The 20,914-nt window shown below is 35.3% G+C and overlaps 1 protein-coding gene across 8 annotated transcripts in view; it reads left to right on the top strand.

Annotated features, from left to right (window-relative positions):
* Positions 1-20,914, top strand: part of DLG1 (discs large MAGUK scaffold protein 1) — a 277,900-nt gene that overhangs the window by 116,181 nt on the left and 140,805 nt on the right. For 5 of the 8 annotated variants that reach the window (XM_070371271.1, XM_070371280.1, XM_070371296.1 and 2 more), the window contains exon 6: positions 11,200-11,298. The exons of the other annotated variants lie outside the window; for them this stretch is intronic. In XM_070371271.1, coding sequence (XP_070227372.1) covers positions 11,200-11,298 — 99 coding nt within the window. The remainder of the gene's footprint in view (positions 1-11,199; positions 11,299-20,914) is intronic. 8 annotated transcript variants of the gene reach the window in all.

Here is a 20,914-nt window from a genome sequence, read left to right as displayed (position 1 = left end):
AATCTAAACTGTGACTATTGATTCAGCCGGCTGTGAGCATAAGGAAGTTATTATTATGACAGAATGGGACCAATTGATTGCCTTACAAAATTTTTGTTGGCTCTGAGGCAAATAACTGAAGATTATAATCTGCAATTTGAAACGAAACGTATCCCAGCCTCATTTTTCTGTATTTAACTCTGACTAATCTTGCTGGAACCATCTAATGTATCAAAGCATTATAAATTTGAAAAATAATCACTTGTAAGTATTTTGACATATAGCAGAAAAAGATAAATACCAACCTTAGGAATTAAATGCTTCAACTGTACTAAATACATAGCAGGATTTTCGAGAGCACTGGTTGAGACTGTTGTTTTTAGAGGTTGATGGACTGAGTTTAAAGCTCTGTTCTATTTTAGCTGTAGCACATTGGATAAATTACATAAATTCTGAGTCTTCATTCTTCCACCTCCAGAAAACAAGGATCAAGATTTAGTAAAAAATTAAATGGGACAAACCCTCAAAACCCTTACTATGATACCTGACATCAGTAAAGTACCTATCATCATCATCTTTATCACCACTTTCACAACCACCCTTGAAATTGATCCTGCAAAATATTCTCGTCTTTTAAGTGGGGAATCTGGAGATACCGAGAAGCAATCTTATTACAGAATGATGAAGAATTATGTTTTGACAAGAGGATTGGTAACCTTGAGTAGGTCCGGCCAGAAAAACAGACACCACAGTAATCATTTTAACAGGGAAAATGTAATATGAATGGTGATTTAAAAGGAATTGGAGAACTGAAAAGGAAACATGTCAACACCAAAATAAAACAGAGATAGTAACAACAGGAAGCAGCTACCATCTGAGAAGGGACCTAGGGATCGCGTTGAGGTTAGTAGGACCCAGAAGTTTGGAAGAAGGGCTCCGCATGCTTTAAATATGATCTGTCAGTGATATTTACTACTTAATACCTTTAAAAAGGAAAGAGGAGAAAATCTTTTGAGCAGATGTTCTTGAACAAGACATGTTTACTTTCACATAGGATAATATTAAGCAATTAACTATTGCTAGACAGAGAACAAGGCTTCCCAGATGGCACTAGTAGTAAAGAATCCACCTGCCAATGAAGGAGACATAAGAAGCATGGGTTTGATCCCTGGATTGGCAAGAGTCCCTGGCAGGGGCCATGGCACCCCACTCCAGAATTCTTTCCTTGAGAATCCCATGGACAGAGGAACCTGGCAGAGGGATGACTCTGCAACACTATAGACTGTAGTGACTTAGCACACATGCAGAGGACAACATGAAACTGGCAATTTTTTGGCATTTTTATATTTTGAACATCATCAAATATTAGAACATCTTGAGCACTTTGTGATTGGTAGTGGCTGCCCAAGCACACAGACTCTCTTAGCAGTGTCTTCTATGTGTATAGAATGAAAGTGGGCAGGGGGAGGGATGGATATACACAATCTGTTCTCTGAGTCACTTTATCATTCTAGATTGCTGATGAACTCAGTCTCTTTTGTCAGTCATATTGTTTCATTCATCCAAGAAACATGTGTTAACTACTTCCTATGTGCTAGATATTATTCTAGGAACTATGTATACCGGAGTAATATTGAATAGAACAAGAATCCTTACTCCTATAGAGCTTATATTAAAGGGGGAGAAGACAGATGACAAACATAATTAAAATATATAGTATACTGGGGAAAAGGTAGAAAGAGAAAACAATAGGAAATGTGTATATTTGTGTGTATGTGGTGGGGGTAGGTTTAGTAGAATAACTAGGAGAGGCTTCAACTGAAGGGTGTTATTTGAGCAAGGCATAAAAGAAGTTATGGAGTTGGGTCATGTGGATATCTGGGACAAAAGCATTCTAGACAAAGGAAGACTGAATAAAAGACTCTGAGGCCAGAGCTTGTTTAGAGTGTTTGAAACACAGCAGAGAGGCCAATATGGCCGAAACACTAAGTGGGAAGAGAATAGTAGAAGATAACTTCAGAAAGATTAACAGTGACCTGAATCATTGGGGATTGTACAAGAATGAACAAAATAGGGTAAATGTATGAGTCCTAGAAAGTGTTGAGGTCCCATTTTAGGTTAGTCATTGTGAAGTCCATGGTTGTGTGTGTTTCTGTAGCCATAGTCCGATAAATGTGGGGAGGCAGGCAGCTTATTGCATTTGGCAGTTTCATATCTGTTTGTTAATTACGTGACCACAGCTTAAATTCAAGTTTTGGATTTCTGTTTACTTGAAATTTTGAATGATTGTTGGCTCATCCTTGTATCAGTACAAAGTGAATGGCTGAATGCTGATGGAATGCTATCTGTTTATAATGAAGGGATGATTACCTTAACTATTCATAAATATCAATCTTGCAAACTTAAATATTGATAGATTCATGAACTACTATGTTCTGTCTGTGTAAACTAACAGATTTGCACTTCTGTACTAGGATTGTTAATCACTAGACTGTTTTCCTTTCTCCCCTGTTATTTTAAAATCAAAAATTTGTATTTAATCCCTTAGTATTTGTTTCAGAATATATCTAGTTTTGTTGCTGTTTGCTTCAGAGATAATTATGATAGGAATATCATATGCAGCTGGTTCAAATAACATCTTATGGAGTTTATACTGAATGTACTATATGGAGTAAATGTGGCAAAATGAGCATTTGAATCAAATAGGAACCAGATCTAAGCAATGACAAAAACTTATTTTGAAGGTGCTGGATCCCTGTTGAGTACAATGATTCCCAAACAGTTTTGGTAAATTTATTGTGCTGTATTTTATCCTTCTATAAACATACGAAAAGCTTGCAGTTCTTTTCCTTGATTTCTCTTTCCCTCTTAGGTATTTTCTTTGACATTTATTCAAAGAAACATGTCTCACTACCACATTGTAGAAATTTAAACAAAGGAACTTAGATTAAAAATATTAAACTATACCATACAAAAACCAAAAAAAGAAGCAAAATTCTTATAGACCAACAGTGGCATGGGGGTAATTATTTTTCTTTAAGATATTGATAACAAAAGATCTGCTAATTCATTTATTTCATTTTCCTTAAATATGTTATAAATTTACTTAGCACTTATTGAATCTTTGTGGGTATTCTAAGCTCATTACCTGGTAGTATGGTATTAGTTATCTTTCTTTAGAATTTAATTTTATGAGCATGTTAATAAGACTATAAGTGAGAAAAAGTTAAGAAAAATATGTGCAGAAAGCATTGTAAATATTTCATGGTTGGATCTAACTATGATGTAAAAGATAATTTTTAGTGGCCATTGTTGCTTTTATTTTTAATAGTCCTTCCCAGGTTCCCATCAGTCATATAGGTACCACTTCTACATTCAGAAGTTATCTTTATTTGACTACTCATGTCCATTTTCACCATTACCATCATTTGGTTGAAGCTACTGATCACCTCTCAGCTGGATTATCATAGCAGCCTCCCAATTATTCCTTCTGTTTCTTCCTGTATCAGACAGTATTCATATGCACATATAAAAAACCACTTTAGCTATTTCAAGCAGAAGGGATTTATTAAAGGTAAGGATTCTCTATCTATATTTATTCATGTATCGAGTGGAGTGAGTGCAAGTGAAAGAGGGAGGTACATAGTCATAAATGGAGATGTGCAGTACACGTTAAGCATGTGGCTATACCTCATGAGGCTTCAGACCACTTTTTATCAAAATCTTTTTAAAAGCTGCTTTCATAATTTTAAGCTCTTAAATTGAAAATGTAAAACTGAATAAATAACAAGAATCTCTAAAAATTAGTTAAAACATTTTTCAGAGAGCCATCAATTTGATACTGGCATTTAAAAAGTACTTTTAAAATATGTACAATCCAGTTACCTTATGGGAATTTACCATTTTCTGCAGTATTCTTTGAGACAGTGTTAATATTATAGCCTCTGTTGTCATGGAAACAAGTCTCTGAAGGAGGCCTCAGAGGCTAATGATTCCATGGTGTTGCTATGGATAGAAACAACTGAGACTGTTGTTAGTCACATGGTCAAGATTGAAAAAAAAAAAAAAACCAACTAAAACTCTTTGGAGCTGATCTTATTGAGTGATACAAATGGAACAGAAAAAGGATGATGGCCTGAAAGTCATATTGTCTAATAAAATATGTATGTAAGATTTTTCAAGTTTCAAATGCTTAGGCTGAATTTCTTTTCTATAATAACCCAAATGTAGTGGTTACTCTGTATTGCTGCTTCATTATTCATATTAGAGCCTTAAGTTTGACATTTTCCAATTTAGAATCATCTTATACAGCTCACCAGAATTTTATCATGCTCTCAATCCTGCGCTCAAAATATCCTTGTCTCTTCTTTTTACTCTGTTATCATATTTAACATCTATACTATTCCTCATCACTCAACCTTCATTTGACTAGATATTATTTGTTTAGGGCAGTATTTTGTTTCATGGAAACTAAATGACTTATTTTGTTGTTGTATAATCCTTTGTGACTCAAACTGGTTATTGATTGTGGCTAGGAAATTATGTGTGTTGATATGCATTTGTTTTTGAAGACTTTCTCAGCAGTATTTTCCTTTCTTAAGAAAGAGGCAGGGGTATATGTTCTTCTTCAAAGCACTTGCTCAGTGCCCTATAGAGAGTGGGGTGGAATCAGATGGTGTATGTTTTGTTTAAGATTTTTAAAAATGGTATTCAGATCCTTTAAAGGATTCTGTCAAAAGGAAATATATTTAGAATAGGTTCAGAGCCAGTATTACAAGGTAATATTGAAGAATTTATAGTATATCATAAAGGGTTTTTGAGAACAACTGCCTAATGGAGGAAATGTTTATGCTTGGCCTTGAAATTTGTTACAAGCATATAGCTTTGTCTTTTTTATGTTAAAGTGGATTATTAATTAGCTAATATCTGACTCTATTATAGAGGCAAAAAGAAACTTCTTATAGGTTTTAGATATGTCTCTTACTTTGATTGTGGTAATTGTTTCACAGGTGTTTGCATATGTTCAAAGTCATCAAGCTGTATACATTAAAAAGTACAATTTCTTGTATATCACTTATACCTTAACAAAGCTGTTTTAAAAAATAAAGATGATAAATGTTAGACTTTCTTGTCTCTAATACTTTGGATGTATCAGAGCCAGTTATTTTGTAGTTTATCACTCAACTTGGATTTTTCTGATGTTTAATGTTCAGCTTATGCATATTTGGTAAGAATGTCCCAGAAGTGATATACTCTGATTACATCCCATTAGGTAACATATGATTTTGATTTGTACCATCCCTGATGATGTTAACTTTGGTTAAGATAGTATCTGCTGGATTTCTTCACTGTAATTAATAAAAATTTGTAGGGGAGATACATGTGTGTCTGTGTGTGTGTCTCCCACTCAAACTTGCTTCCACTAGAATGAAATGGAAGGGTCATTCAGCAGCAGTTGAAGTTTTAACATTTGTTGATGTTTCTTAAATGAGTTATTACTGTGGTGGTTGCCAGATTATAATTTTGTGACTTCATCATTCCTTCTACAATTTTGATTGGCATCTACTGTAAGGAAATGCACTTTTCTCTCTATTCATTTCATTGTTATGTAATTATTTATGTAAGTGTAGACTCATGGAGTCCTCTTTAATTCAGTGGGGTTTATGCCATCATAGGGGTCTGCCATGGTGGCTCAGAGATTAAAGCGTCTGCCTGCAGTGTGGGAAACCTGGGTTCGATCCCTGGGTCCGGAAGATCCCCTGGAGAAGGAAATGGCAACCCACTCCAGTATTCTTGCCTGGAGAATCCCAGGGACGGAGGAGCCTGGTGGGCTACAGTCCACGGGGTTGCAAAAAGTCGGACACAACTTCACTTTATGCCATCATTATTGTTATCTGAGTCTCACATTGTTCCCAATGTAACTGATAAGAGCCCCAGCAAGCTGACGTCTGTGTCCTTTGTCATGCCTCATTAATTCTTTGAGCACCTCCTTATTTTCTGGCAGAGGCAGAAAGTTCTAGGCTCTAGCTCTGGAGTCATTTCTCCAAAGATTCCTTTTTTAAAAAATTAGAGAATGGATTTTTATAAGCCAAGATCTGAGTGCTAGGTATTTTCATGCTATTGAGGTGTTACTGCTCCCAGATGTTCTCTGTAGACAGAGCAAGGGTACATATGTATATGTAAACACACATATTTATTTCTGTATTTGTCTATATATATTGAAAACCATGCTGTCATACGAGTGCCTCCAAATCTAGTCTAGAACCATAGATTTCATGTTGATTTTCTCCCTTTCCATGTTTGCAACTCCATTTTCTGATGTGAGGACCCTTGCTCCCACTATCCTTTATATATTTACTTATTGGATCAAGTCTCAGGTATGTCAGCAACCTCCTATCACTGTTGATGCTCTTAGTGGACATCCTTCCTACCCTGCTCAAGATCAAAGAGATATCCCCATCTTGTTCCACTGAGGCCTCTATACTTCATGCCAGACTACTGCTACTGCCACACAGATACTCTGTCACACTTGGGATCCAACAAAAATACCAGGCTGCTGCCACTGCCTGCCCACATGCGATACCCTCTTCATCCTGCTTAGACTCCAGCATCACTGTGCACCCATCCACTCCCTGCGCACGGATGCTGCTGCCTCACTCTGCTGACTTCAACAACCTGTGCTTGCCTACATCAAGATCCTGATTATATTCTATCATTGCTGCCTTCTAGAAATCTAATTTTTGTGCTTCTGTTAATATGACAGTAAACCATCTGGAATTTTACATATGGTGTAAGGTAGTAGGGTAAGGGTTCATTTCATTTTCCATATGTATATTCAGTTGATTCAGCAGTAGTTTTCTAGAATAATTGAAGTATAGTTGATGAACAATATTATGTTGGTTTTGAGTGTACTAAATGATTTGATATTTGCATACATCATGAAATGATCACCACAGTAAGTCTGGTAACCATCTCTCCACATACAAAGTTTTATGATATTACTGACCTTACTTTTTGTGCTGTATATTACGTCCCTGTGACTTACATAACTAAAGGTTTATACCTCTTAATTTCCTTCACCTGTTTTGTCCACCCCCCCCAACTCACTCCGTTTTTGGCATCTGTGCATTTGTTCTCTGTATCTATGAGTCTGTGTTTTCTATCTATGTTTTCATTTGGTTTGTTTGTTTGGTGAAATCATGTAGTATTTGTCTTCCCTGTCTGACTTACTTCACTTAAATTGTTTTAAAACTATCTTTTTCTCTTTGTCATAAAATTAGGAGTCAGAATCTCTTGGGTTTTTCAAACATTTTAAAAAAGTTATAAGTATTCCATTGAAAATTGTTAGTATTTAAATTATTTATTTTAAGTTCATAATATGGAATTCAACTTTTTTTTTCCCCTATAGGAACAATGTATATTAATAGTGTCTGGAATCCCAAGTAAGACAGACAGAGACTTTATTCCTAATTTATTTTTAATTGTGATAAAATATATGTAACAAAATTTTACTGTTTTAACCTTTCTTAGTATACTTAAGTACAGTTAATTCAGTGTCAATAAATATATTCATGGTGTTGTGCAGCCATCACCATTGTCCATCTCTGTAACTTTTCCATCTTTCAAAACAGAGAACTCATTTAAATTGGTAATATTATAAAGAAAGAAAACAGGAAACAAAATCTAATGGCTTAAAATCTCTTTCTATGGCACCCCACTCCAGTACTCTTGCCTGGAAAATCCCATGGACGGAGGAGTCTGGTAGGCTGCAGTCCATGGGGTCACGAAGAGTCGGACATGACTGAACGACTTTGCTTTCACTTTTCACTTTCATGCTTTGGAGAAGGAAATGCCAACCCACTCCAGTGTTCTTGCCTGGAGAATCCCAGGGACGGGGGAGCCTGGTGGGCTGCTGTCTATGGGATCGCACAGAGTCGGACACGACTGAAGCAACTTAGCAGCAGCAACAGGATATCCAGATAACAATAGTCTAGCAGATCTTTTCCTCGTTCCTCACATTAACTTCTATGAGCTTAAGCTCAGTTGTAAAATAAAGGGGTAAACTTTATCCCTAGCTTCTTCAACTCTAATGATCTTATAAAAATCATTGAAATTTTTAGTATCTTTTTGAACAGTTAATGTGAAATGCATTTTCAGTTTATTTTCTAGAAAATGAGATGGTAAAATATTATAATTGTTTTTCTCTTAATAGGAATACATCTTCCATCCGTCAGCATGCATTACAGCATCACTATCTATCCATTGTCGACAACTGGAAAAGTAGAATTCAAAATAGAGGCGGGGGAAAAACCATTCATAATCCTGTCCTCAGAGGTTAACTTATCAAACATGTCTTTGCATTTTTTAAATAAAATTTTTATCTTCCCTTTTTTAGTTAATGCCATGCCATAGGCAATATCCTATATGACTTACAGACTGTTCTTACAGGTGATTATTAATCGATGCATAGTATTTGCATGCTAAGTCGCTTCAGTCATGTCTGACTCTTTGCGACCCCATGGACTGTAGCCCACCAGGCCCCTCTGTCCATGCAATTCTCCAGGCAAGAATACTGGAGTGGGTTGCTGTGCCCATCTCCAGGGCATAGTATTTAACCTTATGAAATTATTATTATTTGTACAACCATTCCAACACCTTATATTTAGGATATTTTGCATTTTCCCAAATACAATGTTCAAAAGAATATATTGAATATTAAGACATTTGCTTTTTAAATATTCCCTTAGAATACAGTTCAGTCACTCAGTCATGTCCAACTCTTTGCGACCCCATGGACTGCAGCATGCCAGGCTTCCCTCAAGATAGACTAACAGAATTACTAAGTCAAAGAGTTCAACATTTTTAAAGCTATTAGATTGCTTTTTGTAAAGTTTGTATGAAGTTATATATCCAACAGCACTGTGAAGGGACCTGCTTTCCTGCATTAAAATATTTTTGAGGTTTTTAATTGTGATAAAGTATATCTAACATAAGATTTGCCATTTTAACCAATTTTAACTGCACAATTCTGTGGCATCAGTTACATTTCCAGTATTGAGCAGCTTTTACCACCATCTCCTTCCAACACCTTTTCACTATCTCAAACTTACTTTGTAACTACTAAGCAGTAAACTCCTTACGTTCCTCTCTCTCTTGCCCCTGGTAACTTCTAATCTACTTTACATGAATTTACCTATTCTAAATATAAGTGGAATCACAAAATATTGACCTTTTGTATCTGGTTAATTTCACTTAACATAATGTTTTCAAGGTTTGTCCATGTTGTGACATATATCAGAATTTTATCCCTTTTTTATGGCTTAATGACTATCCATTGTGTGTGTAGGTACACACACCATGTTTTGTATCTCTGTATCTGTTGATGGGTACTCTTGAGTTGTTGCCACCTTTTGGCTATTGTGGATAATGCATCACTGAACACTAGGGTAAAGTATTCAAGCCCCGGTTTTCAGCTCTTTTAAGTATTTACCCAGGAGTAGAATCGGTGGGTCATATGGTAATCCTAGGGGTAGTTTTTTTGAAGGACTTCCAAACCAAACTGCTTTCCATAGTGGCAGCACCATTTTCCATTCCCACCAGCAGTTTTTGATGATTCCAATTTCTGCATATCCTTGCCAACATTTGTTACTTTCTGTTTTTGTTTTTACTTTTTTATTATTGCCTCCTAGTAGTATGAAGTAATATGTCATTGTTACTTTGATTTACATTTCCCTAATGAATAATAATTATTGAATAGATTTTCATGTGCTTATTGTTTTTTTTTTGGGGGGGGGGTTTGTTGCTTTTAAATGTTGTAATAGTTTCTTCTGTACAATGAAGTGAATCAGCTATATTTATACATATCCCCCCTCCCTCTTGAACCTCCCCCTCACCCACTCCCCATTCCATCTTTATGGGTCACCACGTGCACCGAGCTGAGCTCCCTGTGCTATACTGCAGGTTCCCACTTTTTGTGTTACACGTCAGTGTATGTCATTCCCAATCTCCCAGTTCATCCCACTACCACGCCACCTCACTCCATGTCCATACATCTGCCTGTTCCCTACGTCTGTGTCTCTTATTTGTGCCCTGCAGATAGGTTCATCTGTACCATTTTTCTAGATTCTACATATATGCATTAAATATGATACTTACTTTCTTTTTCTGACTTACTTCACTCTATATGACAGGCTCTAGGTCCATCCACATCTCTACAAATGACCCAGTTTTGTTCTTTTCTATGGCTGAGTAATAGCCTATTGTATATATGTGCCACATCTTCTTTATCTATTCATCCGTTGATGGACATTTAGATTGCTTCCATGTCCTGGCTATTGTAGTGTTGCTATGAACTTTGGGGTGCATATGTGTATCCTCTTTGGAAAATGTCTGTTCCAGGTCCTTTGCCCATTTTTTAATTGTCTTTTTATGGTGAGTTCTTTATCTGTTCTTCATGTGAAACCATCATCAGATGTACAGTTTGCAAGATTTTCTCCCATTCTATATGTTCTTTTCCCCTTTCTTGATAATGCCATTTGCTTCACAAAAGGTTTGAATTCTGATACAGTCTAATTTTTTTTTACTTCTGCTTTTGATACCGTATTTAAGAATCCATTGTTATATCCAGATTTATCCCTATGTTCTAAGAATTTTGTGGTTTTAATGCTTATATTTAGGTCATCAGTTAATTTCCAGATTTTGTATAGGATATGAGGTTAATAATTCTTGTATAGAATATGTCATTGGTACAGCAAATATTTATGATTTAATCCAGGTAACAGAGATTGGTACTTTTACAAGACACCCTGTGTTCCATTTACATCTTTTTAAAAAATAATTGAATTAATCATGAGAGTAATTGATTCTTTGAATGCAAGTAAGCAAGTGGTCAAATATATCCTGAATGCTATAAAAATATTTGTAGTCTGTGAAGCAAGTGTCTTATCTCCCAGTGGAGGAGTATTGTTAAATCATTATATTTTATTATTTTCATTTAAACATCTAAAGAGTAGTCACTTATTTTAACTAGAGTCATTAAAATTATTATTGGTGGTATAATTACTTCTAAGAGCATTTTCTCATTTAAATTGAAGTAATATATTATTTTACCTATTTTAGTTATTTCTGAAAACTATAATTTATCTTTGGACAAAACTTTCTGTTATATGTTTCCCTTTTATTTTATATTTTTCCTGATTTTTTGTCATTGATGATTTTTAGCCAACAGAAGCTGTATCTCCCTCTTCTCCCACTGTCCCTGTGATCCCTGTCCTGCCAGTCCCTGCTGAGAATACTGTCATCCTACCCATCATACCACAGGTTTTTATTAGTTTCTTTTTTCTTTATAAAACTTTTATTTGTTCTTAATGGTTTCATTTGTATTCTTTTCAGATCATTTCAACTGTTTCTTTGTTAGATTTGGTAATACACTTTGGACTTTAAATGATATTTTTAGGGAGTTAAATATCTGGGATTTAATATAAGATGGGTTCAATATTTGCCATTTTATTAGGTTATCTACAAAAAAGATACATTCTCAACTTCATCATATGGAACCTCCTTAGATTTGTTATCATGCCTTTTATACATATAAGTCTGTTCAAAACAATTTTAAAATGTATTTGCTTTGGGAAATTTTATTTTCTACAGATAGTAAAAATAATTATCCCTCCTAATTTTGTACTATATGTGTCCTTTTATATATAGCATTTTGTTCTCCAGTATATGTTGATCTTCTTTGGAAATACTCAATCTTTCTGTCATTTGATAGGATAACATACTTCACATTTATTATTGAAAAATAATAGCTGATGTATATAAAGTATTTGGGAGCTCTTTATGGTATCTTTGCAACTTTTCTGTAAATGTAAAAATACTCTGAAATCATGAGTTTATCTTTTTAAGTTAACGTGTAACAGCCAAAAAACACAATGAGATAATAGCCAAATGTCAGAGAATCTGAATATTTGTAGCTTTCAGAGCTTTAATAGTTCAAGGGATGGCTTGTTAAGAGAATAAATAACTACACTACCAACAGAGTTATCCAAAGGTAAAATCACAGTGGTATTAGTAAGTAGGATAATTGAGATCTTTCATACCAAAGGTCATTATCTCATTTTAATGTGTAAACAAATGGATCTTTAGGTAATTTTACTATTATTGACCTGTAGCATAAAATCTAGTAAAAATGGTGTTTTTTGCTGTGTCAAAATAAGTCCTATTAGGGGGAAAAATGGGTTATCACCTTTCATTGTTCTCATCTCAGTGCCCTTCTCCTCTCTTAAAAAGTGAAAATCAGAACATTATACAAAATAAGATTCTAGGGGGAAATATAGGTATTACAATAAAACTTATGAAAATCACAAAAAGTCAAATTATGAAACTGCCAAGAATTGAATAGATAAATCCAGATGGATATTTTCTGTACAGTGCAAAGAGAAATTGAATTTATAAATTATAAAATATAATTCTACATAGACAAAGGGTTATTGTAATAATGTAACATTCTTCAAAGTAACTAGGATTTAGTAGCACAGTATGTTTTGAAGTAGGAGACTTGAAAGTTTATTCTAGTCATGTCACCTCAGTTTGTCTTTTGATGTCATAATAGTTTTCTAAAACCCTTTGAAATTTTGAAGTAATTTCTGCTCTTATATTCAGTTAGGAATCAGTCCTCTCCTGTTCAGAAGTTCTCTTATTTATTCCAAGTGTCCCTAGCTCAGTATCACACTGCACTTGAAAATTGTTTAGAGATTGCATAACCTTGTAATTATAAATAAAGAACTCAGATTGATCTGGTTTAGAATTCTAGTTCTACCACATCCTGCCCTCTCTAGTATTCTTGCCTGGACAATTTCATGGACAGAGGAGCCTGACAGGCTATAGTCCATGGGGTCAAAGAGTCAGACATGACTGAGCAACTAATACTTTTTCACTTTCCTACCACTTACTAGCTGTATAATTGAGCAGTTTACTTAACCTTGATCTCGTTACTCACCTGTTAACACTGATGATGATAGTAGTACTTACTTGAGATGTTTTACAGTGATTGAAAGAATAATATGCATATGCAGCTGGCACTTGATCTTGGCTATTTGTATCATTAGTGTTACTTCATATTTGCTTGAGACAGTAAACCAAGGAACAAGTTTAAAAACGAACAGGAGAGGCTTATTAATAAGGCAGCCTGGTGGGCTGCCGTCTGTGGGGTCGCACAGAGTCAGACATGACTGAAGCGACTTAGCAGTAGCAGCAGCAACCTCATTTTAGGTTTTAAATATACTTACAAAAGTTTATGTTGAATAGTTTAATAATTCGTTTTGTTTTACATGAGAAGGCTGTGGGTGTGCCTCATTTTGCAGAATAAGTGTATGTATACCTGAGTAATTGAGTATAACATATACATTATAAAATTAATAAAAGTGATTAAAATATTTGTCCCCAAATGAATTTTTAAATCCATATCTTATATATAACTTGATTTTAACATTTTAAATAAATACAGTTTTTCTTCTAAAGATCTACTACTTTATACTTTGGATGCATCAGGAGATAATAGAAATAGAAACAGAAGATTTAAGATTTAGAGTCTAGTCCTGCTTTGTGACTCAAATTGTTTAACCTCTCTGAGTTTTATACTCCCTTCATCTATTAAAAATGGGGGCTAACACCTCTCTATTTGAAAGTGAGTTTGAGGACAGATAGCTAGAAAGATGATAAATTTTTAAAATATTGTCTTATATTATTTTTAGAACTTTAAACTTTCAGAGTACTTTTATATTGATCATGTCATTTAAATTTTATGAAAATATGAAAATTATGCTTACTATTTAGAGTGGTACAGAGATACATTGAATGGCTTTTATTTATTTATTCAAGGATAATTGCTTTACAGGATTTTGTTGTTTTCTGTCAAGCTTCAACATAAATCAGCCATTGGTATACATACATCCCCTCCCTCTTGAATGTCCCTTCCATCTCCTCCCCATTCCACCTCTTTAGATTGATAGAGAGCCCCTATTTGAGATTCCTGAGACATACAGCAAATTCCCATTGGCTATTTATTTTACATACAGTAATGTAAGTTTCCATGTTACTCTCTCCATACATCTTACACTCTCCTCCCCTCTGCCCTTGTCCATAAGTCTGTTTTCTATGTCTGTTTCTCCATTGCTGCCCTGCAAATAAATTCTTTAATACCATCTTTCTAGATTCTATATATATGTGTTAGTAGGCAGAGGAACCAGAGATCAAATTGCCAACATCCGCTGGATCATGGGAAAAGCAAGAGAGTTCCAGAAAGACACCTATTTCTGCTTTATTGACTATGCCACAGCCTTTGACTGTGTGGATCACAATAAACTCTGGAAAATTCTGAAAGAGATGAGAATACCAGACCACCTGACCTGCCTCTTGAGAAACCTATATGCAGGTCAGGAAGCAACAGTTAGAACTGGACATGGAACAGACTGGTTCCAAATAGGAAAAGGAGTATGTCAGGGCTGTATATTGTCACCCTGCTTATTTAACTTCTATGCAGAGTACCTCATGAGAAATGCTGGGCTGGAAGAAGCACAAGCTGGAATCAAGATTGCCAGGAGAAATATCAATAACCTCAGATATGCAGATGACACCACTCTTATGGCAGAAAGTGAAGAGGAACTCAAAAGCCTCTTGATGAAAGTGAAAGAGGAGAATGAAAAAGTTGGCTTAAAGCTCAACATTCAGAAAACGAAGATCATGGTATCCAGTCCCATCACTTCATGGGAAATAGATGGGGAAACAGTGGAAACAGTGTCAGACTTTATTTTTGGGGGCTCCAAAATCACTGCAGATGGTGACTGCAGCCATGAAATTAGAAGACGGTTAATTCTTGGAAGAAAAGTTATGACCAACCTAGATAGCATATTGAAAAGCAGACACATTACTTTGCCAACAAAGGTTCGTCTAGTCAAGGCTATGGTTTTTCCAGTGGTCACATATGGATGTGAGAGTTGGACTGTGAAGAAAGCTGAGTGCAGAAGAACTGATGCTTTTCAATTGTGGTGTTGGAGAAGACTCTTGAGAGTCCCTTGGACTGCAAGGAGATCCAACCAGTCCGTTCTAAAGGAGATCAGTCCTAGGTACTCATTGGAAGGACTGATGCTAAAGCTGAAACTCCAGTACTTTGGCCACCTCATGCGAAGAGTTGACTCATTGGAAAAGATTCTGATGCTGGGAGGGATTGGGGGCAGGAGGAGAAGGGGCCGACAGAGGATGAGATGGATGGATGGACATGAGTTTGGGTAAACTCCAGGAGTTGGTGATGGACAGGGAGGCCTGGCGTGCTGCAATTCATGGGGTCACAAAGAGTCGGACAGGACTGAGTGACTGAACTGAACTGAATACAATATTTATCTTTATCTTTCTGACTTACTTCATTCTGTATAATAGGCTCTAGTTTCATCCACCTCATTAGAACTGACTCAAATTGTTCCTTTTTATGGCTGAGTAATATTCCATTGTGTATATGTACCAGAATTTCTTTATCCATTCATCTGTTGATGGACATCTAGGTTGCTTCCGTGTTCTAGCTATTGTAAATAGTGCTGCAGTGAACATTGGGGTACATGTGTCTTTTTCAGTTTTGGTGTCCTTCGATTGGGTCCTGGCTCAGACGGTAAAGCGTCTACCTGCAATGCGGGAGACCCGGGTTCTATTCCTGGGTCTGAACGATCCCCTGGAGAAAGAAATGGCAATCCACTCCAGCACTCTTGCCTGGAAAATCCCATGGACAGAGGAGCCTGATAGGCTATAGTCCATGCGGTCGCAAAGAGTCGGACACGACTGAGCGACTTCACTTCTTCTTAGGGTATATGCCCAGCAGTGGCATTGCTCGGTCATATCATTCCTAGTTTTTTAAGGAATCTCCATACTGTCTTCCACAGTGACTGTATCAATTTACATTCCCACCAACAGTGAAAGAGGGTTCCCTTTTCTCCACACCCTCTCCAGCATGTATTGTTTGTAGACTTTTTGATGATTGCCATTCTGACCGGTATAAGTTGATGTCTCATTGTAATTTTGATTTGCATTTCTCTAATAATGAGTGATACTGAGCATGTTTTCATGTGTTTGTTAGCCATCTGTATGTCTTCTTTGGAGAAATGTCTATTTAGGTCTTTTTCCTACTTTTTGATTGGGTTGTTTGTTTTTCTGGTATTGAGTTGTATGAGCTGCCTGTATATTTTGGAAATTAATCTTTTGTCAGTTGTTTCATTTGCTATTATTTTCTCTCATTGCGAGGGTTGCCTTTTCACCTAGCTTATAGTTTCCTTTGCTCTGCAAAAGCTTTTGAGTTTAATCAAGTCCCAATTATTTACTTTCATTTTTATTCCCATTAGTCTAGAAGGTGGGTCATAGAGGATCTTGCTTTGATTTATGTCATTGAGTGTTCTGCCTATGTCTTCCTGTAAGAGTTTTATAGTTCCTGGTCTTACATTTAAGTCTTTAATCCATTTTGAGTTTATCTTTGTGTGTGGTGTTAGGAAGTGTTCTAATTTCATTCTTTTACATGTAGCTGTCCAGTTTTCCCAGCACCACTTATTGAAGAGGCTTTCTTTGCCCCATTGTATATTCTTGCCTCCTTTGTTAGAAATAAGGTATCCATAGGTGCATGGGTTTATTTCTGGGCTTTCTGTCTTGTTCCATTGGTCTGTATTTCTGTTTCTGTGCCCATACCATACTGTCTTGATGACTGTAGCTTTGTAATATAATCTGAAGTCAGGAAAGTTGATTCCTCCAGCTCCATTCTTCTTTCTCAAAACTGCTTTGGCTATTTGGGGTCTTTTGTGTTTCCATATGATTAGTGAAATTTTTTGTTCTAGTTTGTGAAAAATGCTGTGGTAATTTGGTAAGGATCACATTAAATCTGTAGATTGCATTTGGTAGTGTAGTCATTTTCACAATATTGATTGTTCCTACCCCGAAATGTGCAATCTCTCTCCATCTGTTTATGTCATATTTGATTTCTTTCATCAGTGTTGTATAATTTTCTGTATACAGTTCTTTTGTCTTCTTAGGTAAGTTTATTCCTAGATATTTAATTCTTTTTGTTGCACTGGTGAATGGGATTGACTCCTTAACTTCTTTTTCTTATTTTTCATTGTTAATATATAGTAATGCAAGTGTTTTCTGTGTATTGATTTTGTATGGCTTTTGAAGTTGCAGAAAGAACCTGGACTTTATAGTGAACTTTACTCTACCAGTTCCTGGCCTCGCCTTTTCCTGGTTGTGTGATGGTGGGAACATTATTCAGTTTCTCATAGCCTCGGTTTCTCCAACCACATAGAAACTGAGCACATAGCAATTGTGTAACAGATGCTAGTTCTTCCTACTGATGATATAATCTCTAAGATACTAGCCTATTAAATATACACCCAGAGTAAATACTTTTCTTTAAAACTAGATTCTTTAGACCTTTTTTTTAAAACCAGTTCTGAGGAGCTATCATGTAATGAAAGTATTATTGAAATGCTTTATAGCTAATTTTATGTTTGTATGAAAAGTCTATGTTCATACTCAGACGCTTTGGAGACATTGTTTTTTGTTAATTGTTTGTTACTGTTCCAGTCATGTAAATATAAAAATAAATATAACATTGTTCTTTTCCTCTGAGAGCCTACTATCTGTTCATGCAAGAGAGAGCAGATAACTCCCACATGACATGAGAGGAATTAAGGTTAGAGGTGTATATAGAGTATCCTGTTGCTTTTGGACAGTGCAGGTTTCACAGAACATGAGTGTTGACCCTTAAATGATTTGATCATTAGTATAATCTAAAGCATGGCTTGTTACATTTTCACTTTAGTAGTGATCTTAAATAAAATAATATATTTGGATTACCTTGATGGACCTTTTTTAACCACACACTATCACTTGACTGCAGTGCCGCTATTCTGTTTGTGTCTTGGATTTTTTGGTTTGTTTGTTTTTGTGTTATTTTCAAATTATTTCACACTTAAAAAGAGTTGCAAGAATTGTACAAAAATTTCATATACCTATGTCTCCCCCAATTGTTAAAATTTTTGCCTACCACATCTTCTTCATCATTTCTCTTCTTATATAATTGAGTATGATTTTTTTTTGTATACCAGTTAAAAGGAAGTTTTACTCATGTCTCCTTACCCTAAATATCATATGGGTAAATATGATAATATGATACTAAATGTCTTTCTGAGAAAGAAAAATATTGCTATAATATAGTGATCTAAAGCAGAAAGTTAGCTAGCCTGCCAGGCTCCTTTGTCCATGGAATTCTCCAGACCAGAATACTGGAGTGGGTAGCAGTGGGTAGCTTCACCAGGGGATCTTCCCAACCCAGGGATTGAACCCAGATCTCCTGCGTTGCATGTGTATTCTTTACCATCTGAGCCACAAGAGAAGCAACATAATACTACAGACCATAATTCTCTTTTACCAGTAGCCTAGTAATGTTCTTTATATGAAAAACAAAAACAGCTCCTTTGTCCCATCCAAGACCACAGTTAGTGTTCATGAATCTACTTTAATCTAAAGTAGTGCCACAGTCTTTCATGTGTGTGGCCTTTTACAAGAGAACAGGCTAGTTGTTTTGTAGAATACCTGCAATTTGTGTTTGTTTGATGCATTTTATTAATTAGATTGAGGTCATTTTTTTTCCTTTTTTAATTGTTAATAGACACATAATGTATATTACACCACCTTAACTATTTTAAAGTTTACAGTTCAGTGGTATTAAGTACATTCATATTGGTGTCTATATATCACCATCATCCATCTGCAGAACATTTTATTCATTTTGCAGAATTGAAACTCTGTACCCATTAAACACTGAATTCCCCATTCCCCCTCTCCCCCTCACCTCCCAGGTGAGGCCTTGGCAACTAGTATTCTACATTCTTTCTCTATGATTTTGACTCAAGTACCTTAGATAAGTGAATCATAACAGTATATGTCTGTCTGTGGCTAGCTGATTGCACTTAGCATACTGACCTTAAGGTTAATCCATGCTGTATACATATGTAGCACCAGAATATACCTTTTTTTTAAAGCTAAATAATATCTCATTTTATGTGTGTATCAGACTTTGCTTATCCATTTGTCAGTTAACAACTCAAGTTGCTTCCACATTTTAGCTATTGTGAATAATGCTGCTATGAACATGGGTGCATAGATATGTCTTCAAGATCCTGCCTTCAGTTCTTTAGAGTATATACCTGAAAGTATAGTAACTAGATTATTTTGTAACTAAATTTTTAGGGGAACCATCATAACTATTTTCCACAGTGGTGTAGCACTTTATATTCCCACCAGTGAAGTACAGTGGTTCCAATTTTCCCACATCTACAGCAACACTCCTTATATTTATTCTGTTTTCATATTGTCAGTCACACTGATGGGTATAAGGTGGCATCTCATTGTAGTTCTGATTTTCAGCTCCCCAGTGATTAGTGATGTTGAACATCTTTTCATGTGTTTATTGGCCCTTTGTATATCTTCTTTGGAGAAATATCCTTTACCCATTTTGAATTGTGTTGTTGGTTTCTTTTGAGTTTTAGAAATTCTCTGTATATTCTGGATATTAGTTCCTTATTAGATACATGATTTGCAAATATTGACTCCCGTTCTGTGGGTTGTCTTTTTACTCTGTGGATAATGTCGTTTGATGCACACAATTTTTAATTTTTAGCAAGTCCAAATTGTCTATATTTTCTTTTGTTGCCTGTGCCTTTGGTGTTGTATCCAGTGAATCACTGCCAAATGCACTGTCGTGAAGCTTTTATCTTGTGTATTCTTCTTAGGGTTTTATAGTTTTAGGTCTTTTATTTAAGTCATGGTTCCATTTAAAATTAATTTTTGTATATGGTGTTAGGCTTCATTATTTTGCATTTGGATATCCAGTGTTTCAGCACTGTGTATTGAAAAGACTGTCTTGTTCGCATTGAACGGTCTTTATACCCTTAATAATTGAAAATAATTCGACTATATATATGTGGGATTATTTCTGCACTGTATATTCAATTCCAGTGGCATATGGCTGCCTTTAAGTTTAAGTCATCTAGCTTTGTCAGTTTTAGGACTATTTTGTCTATTCAGGTCCCTTGAGATTCCAAATGAATTTTTGGATGGGTTTTCCTTTTTCTGCAAAAAGACATCATTGTTATTTTGATAGGAATTGTATTAAATCTATAAATTGCTTTGGGTAGTATTGACATCTTAACAGTATTAAGATGTCATGAACAGGAGATGTGTTTCCATTTATTACTATTGTCTTTAATTTCTTTCAGCAATGTTATAGTTTTCATTGCACAGATATTTCACTCGTTGGCTAAGTTCATTCCTAACTGTTTATTCTTTTTGATACTGTTGTAAATTGAATTGTATTTGTTTTCTTTCCAGCTTGTTTGTATATAGGAATGCAACTGATTTTTGTGTGTAGACCATTTACTGCCACTTTGCTAAGTTTATTAGTTCTAACAGACTTTTGTGTGGTTCCTTCAGAGTTTTCTACATATATGATCATATTATCTGCAAACAGATAATTTTCTTTTTTTCATTTGGGAAATTTACTTCATGCTTTACAGGGAAACAGGAGGGTCAGAGTACCCCTTGTTTTGGCCATTTTTAAAAATTTTGGAAATATGATAACACATTTACAAGAGACTTGGAAAATACAGAACATGGTTATATGTAGTTCCACTACATATTACAATTATTTTTTTGTAGTTAAATTAAGATTTTTAGTTGGAGTTTCAATATCAAAGTCTCAAAAATTAATAGAATGAATATACAGAGAAGTAGAAGGATGCAGTAGTCTTGAAAAGCACTGTTCACCAGTTCAACATAATTAAGATTTATACAGTTTTCATACAACAGTAGGATACATATTCTGTTCAAATTCCCATAGATTATAAAC

This window comes from Bos mutus, chromosome 1, assembly GCF_027580195.1.
Source record: "Bos mutus isolate GX-2022 chromosome 1, NWIPB_WYAK_1.1, whole genome shotgun sequence".
Classification (NCBI taxonomy): domain Eukaryota; kingdom Metazoa; phylum Chordata; class Mammalia; order Artiodactyla; family Bovidae; genus Bos; species Bos mutus.
Note: the sequence above shows the minus strand (reverse complement) of the source record. Positions and strands in the feature narration are given on the sequence as shown.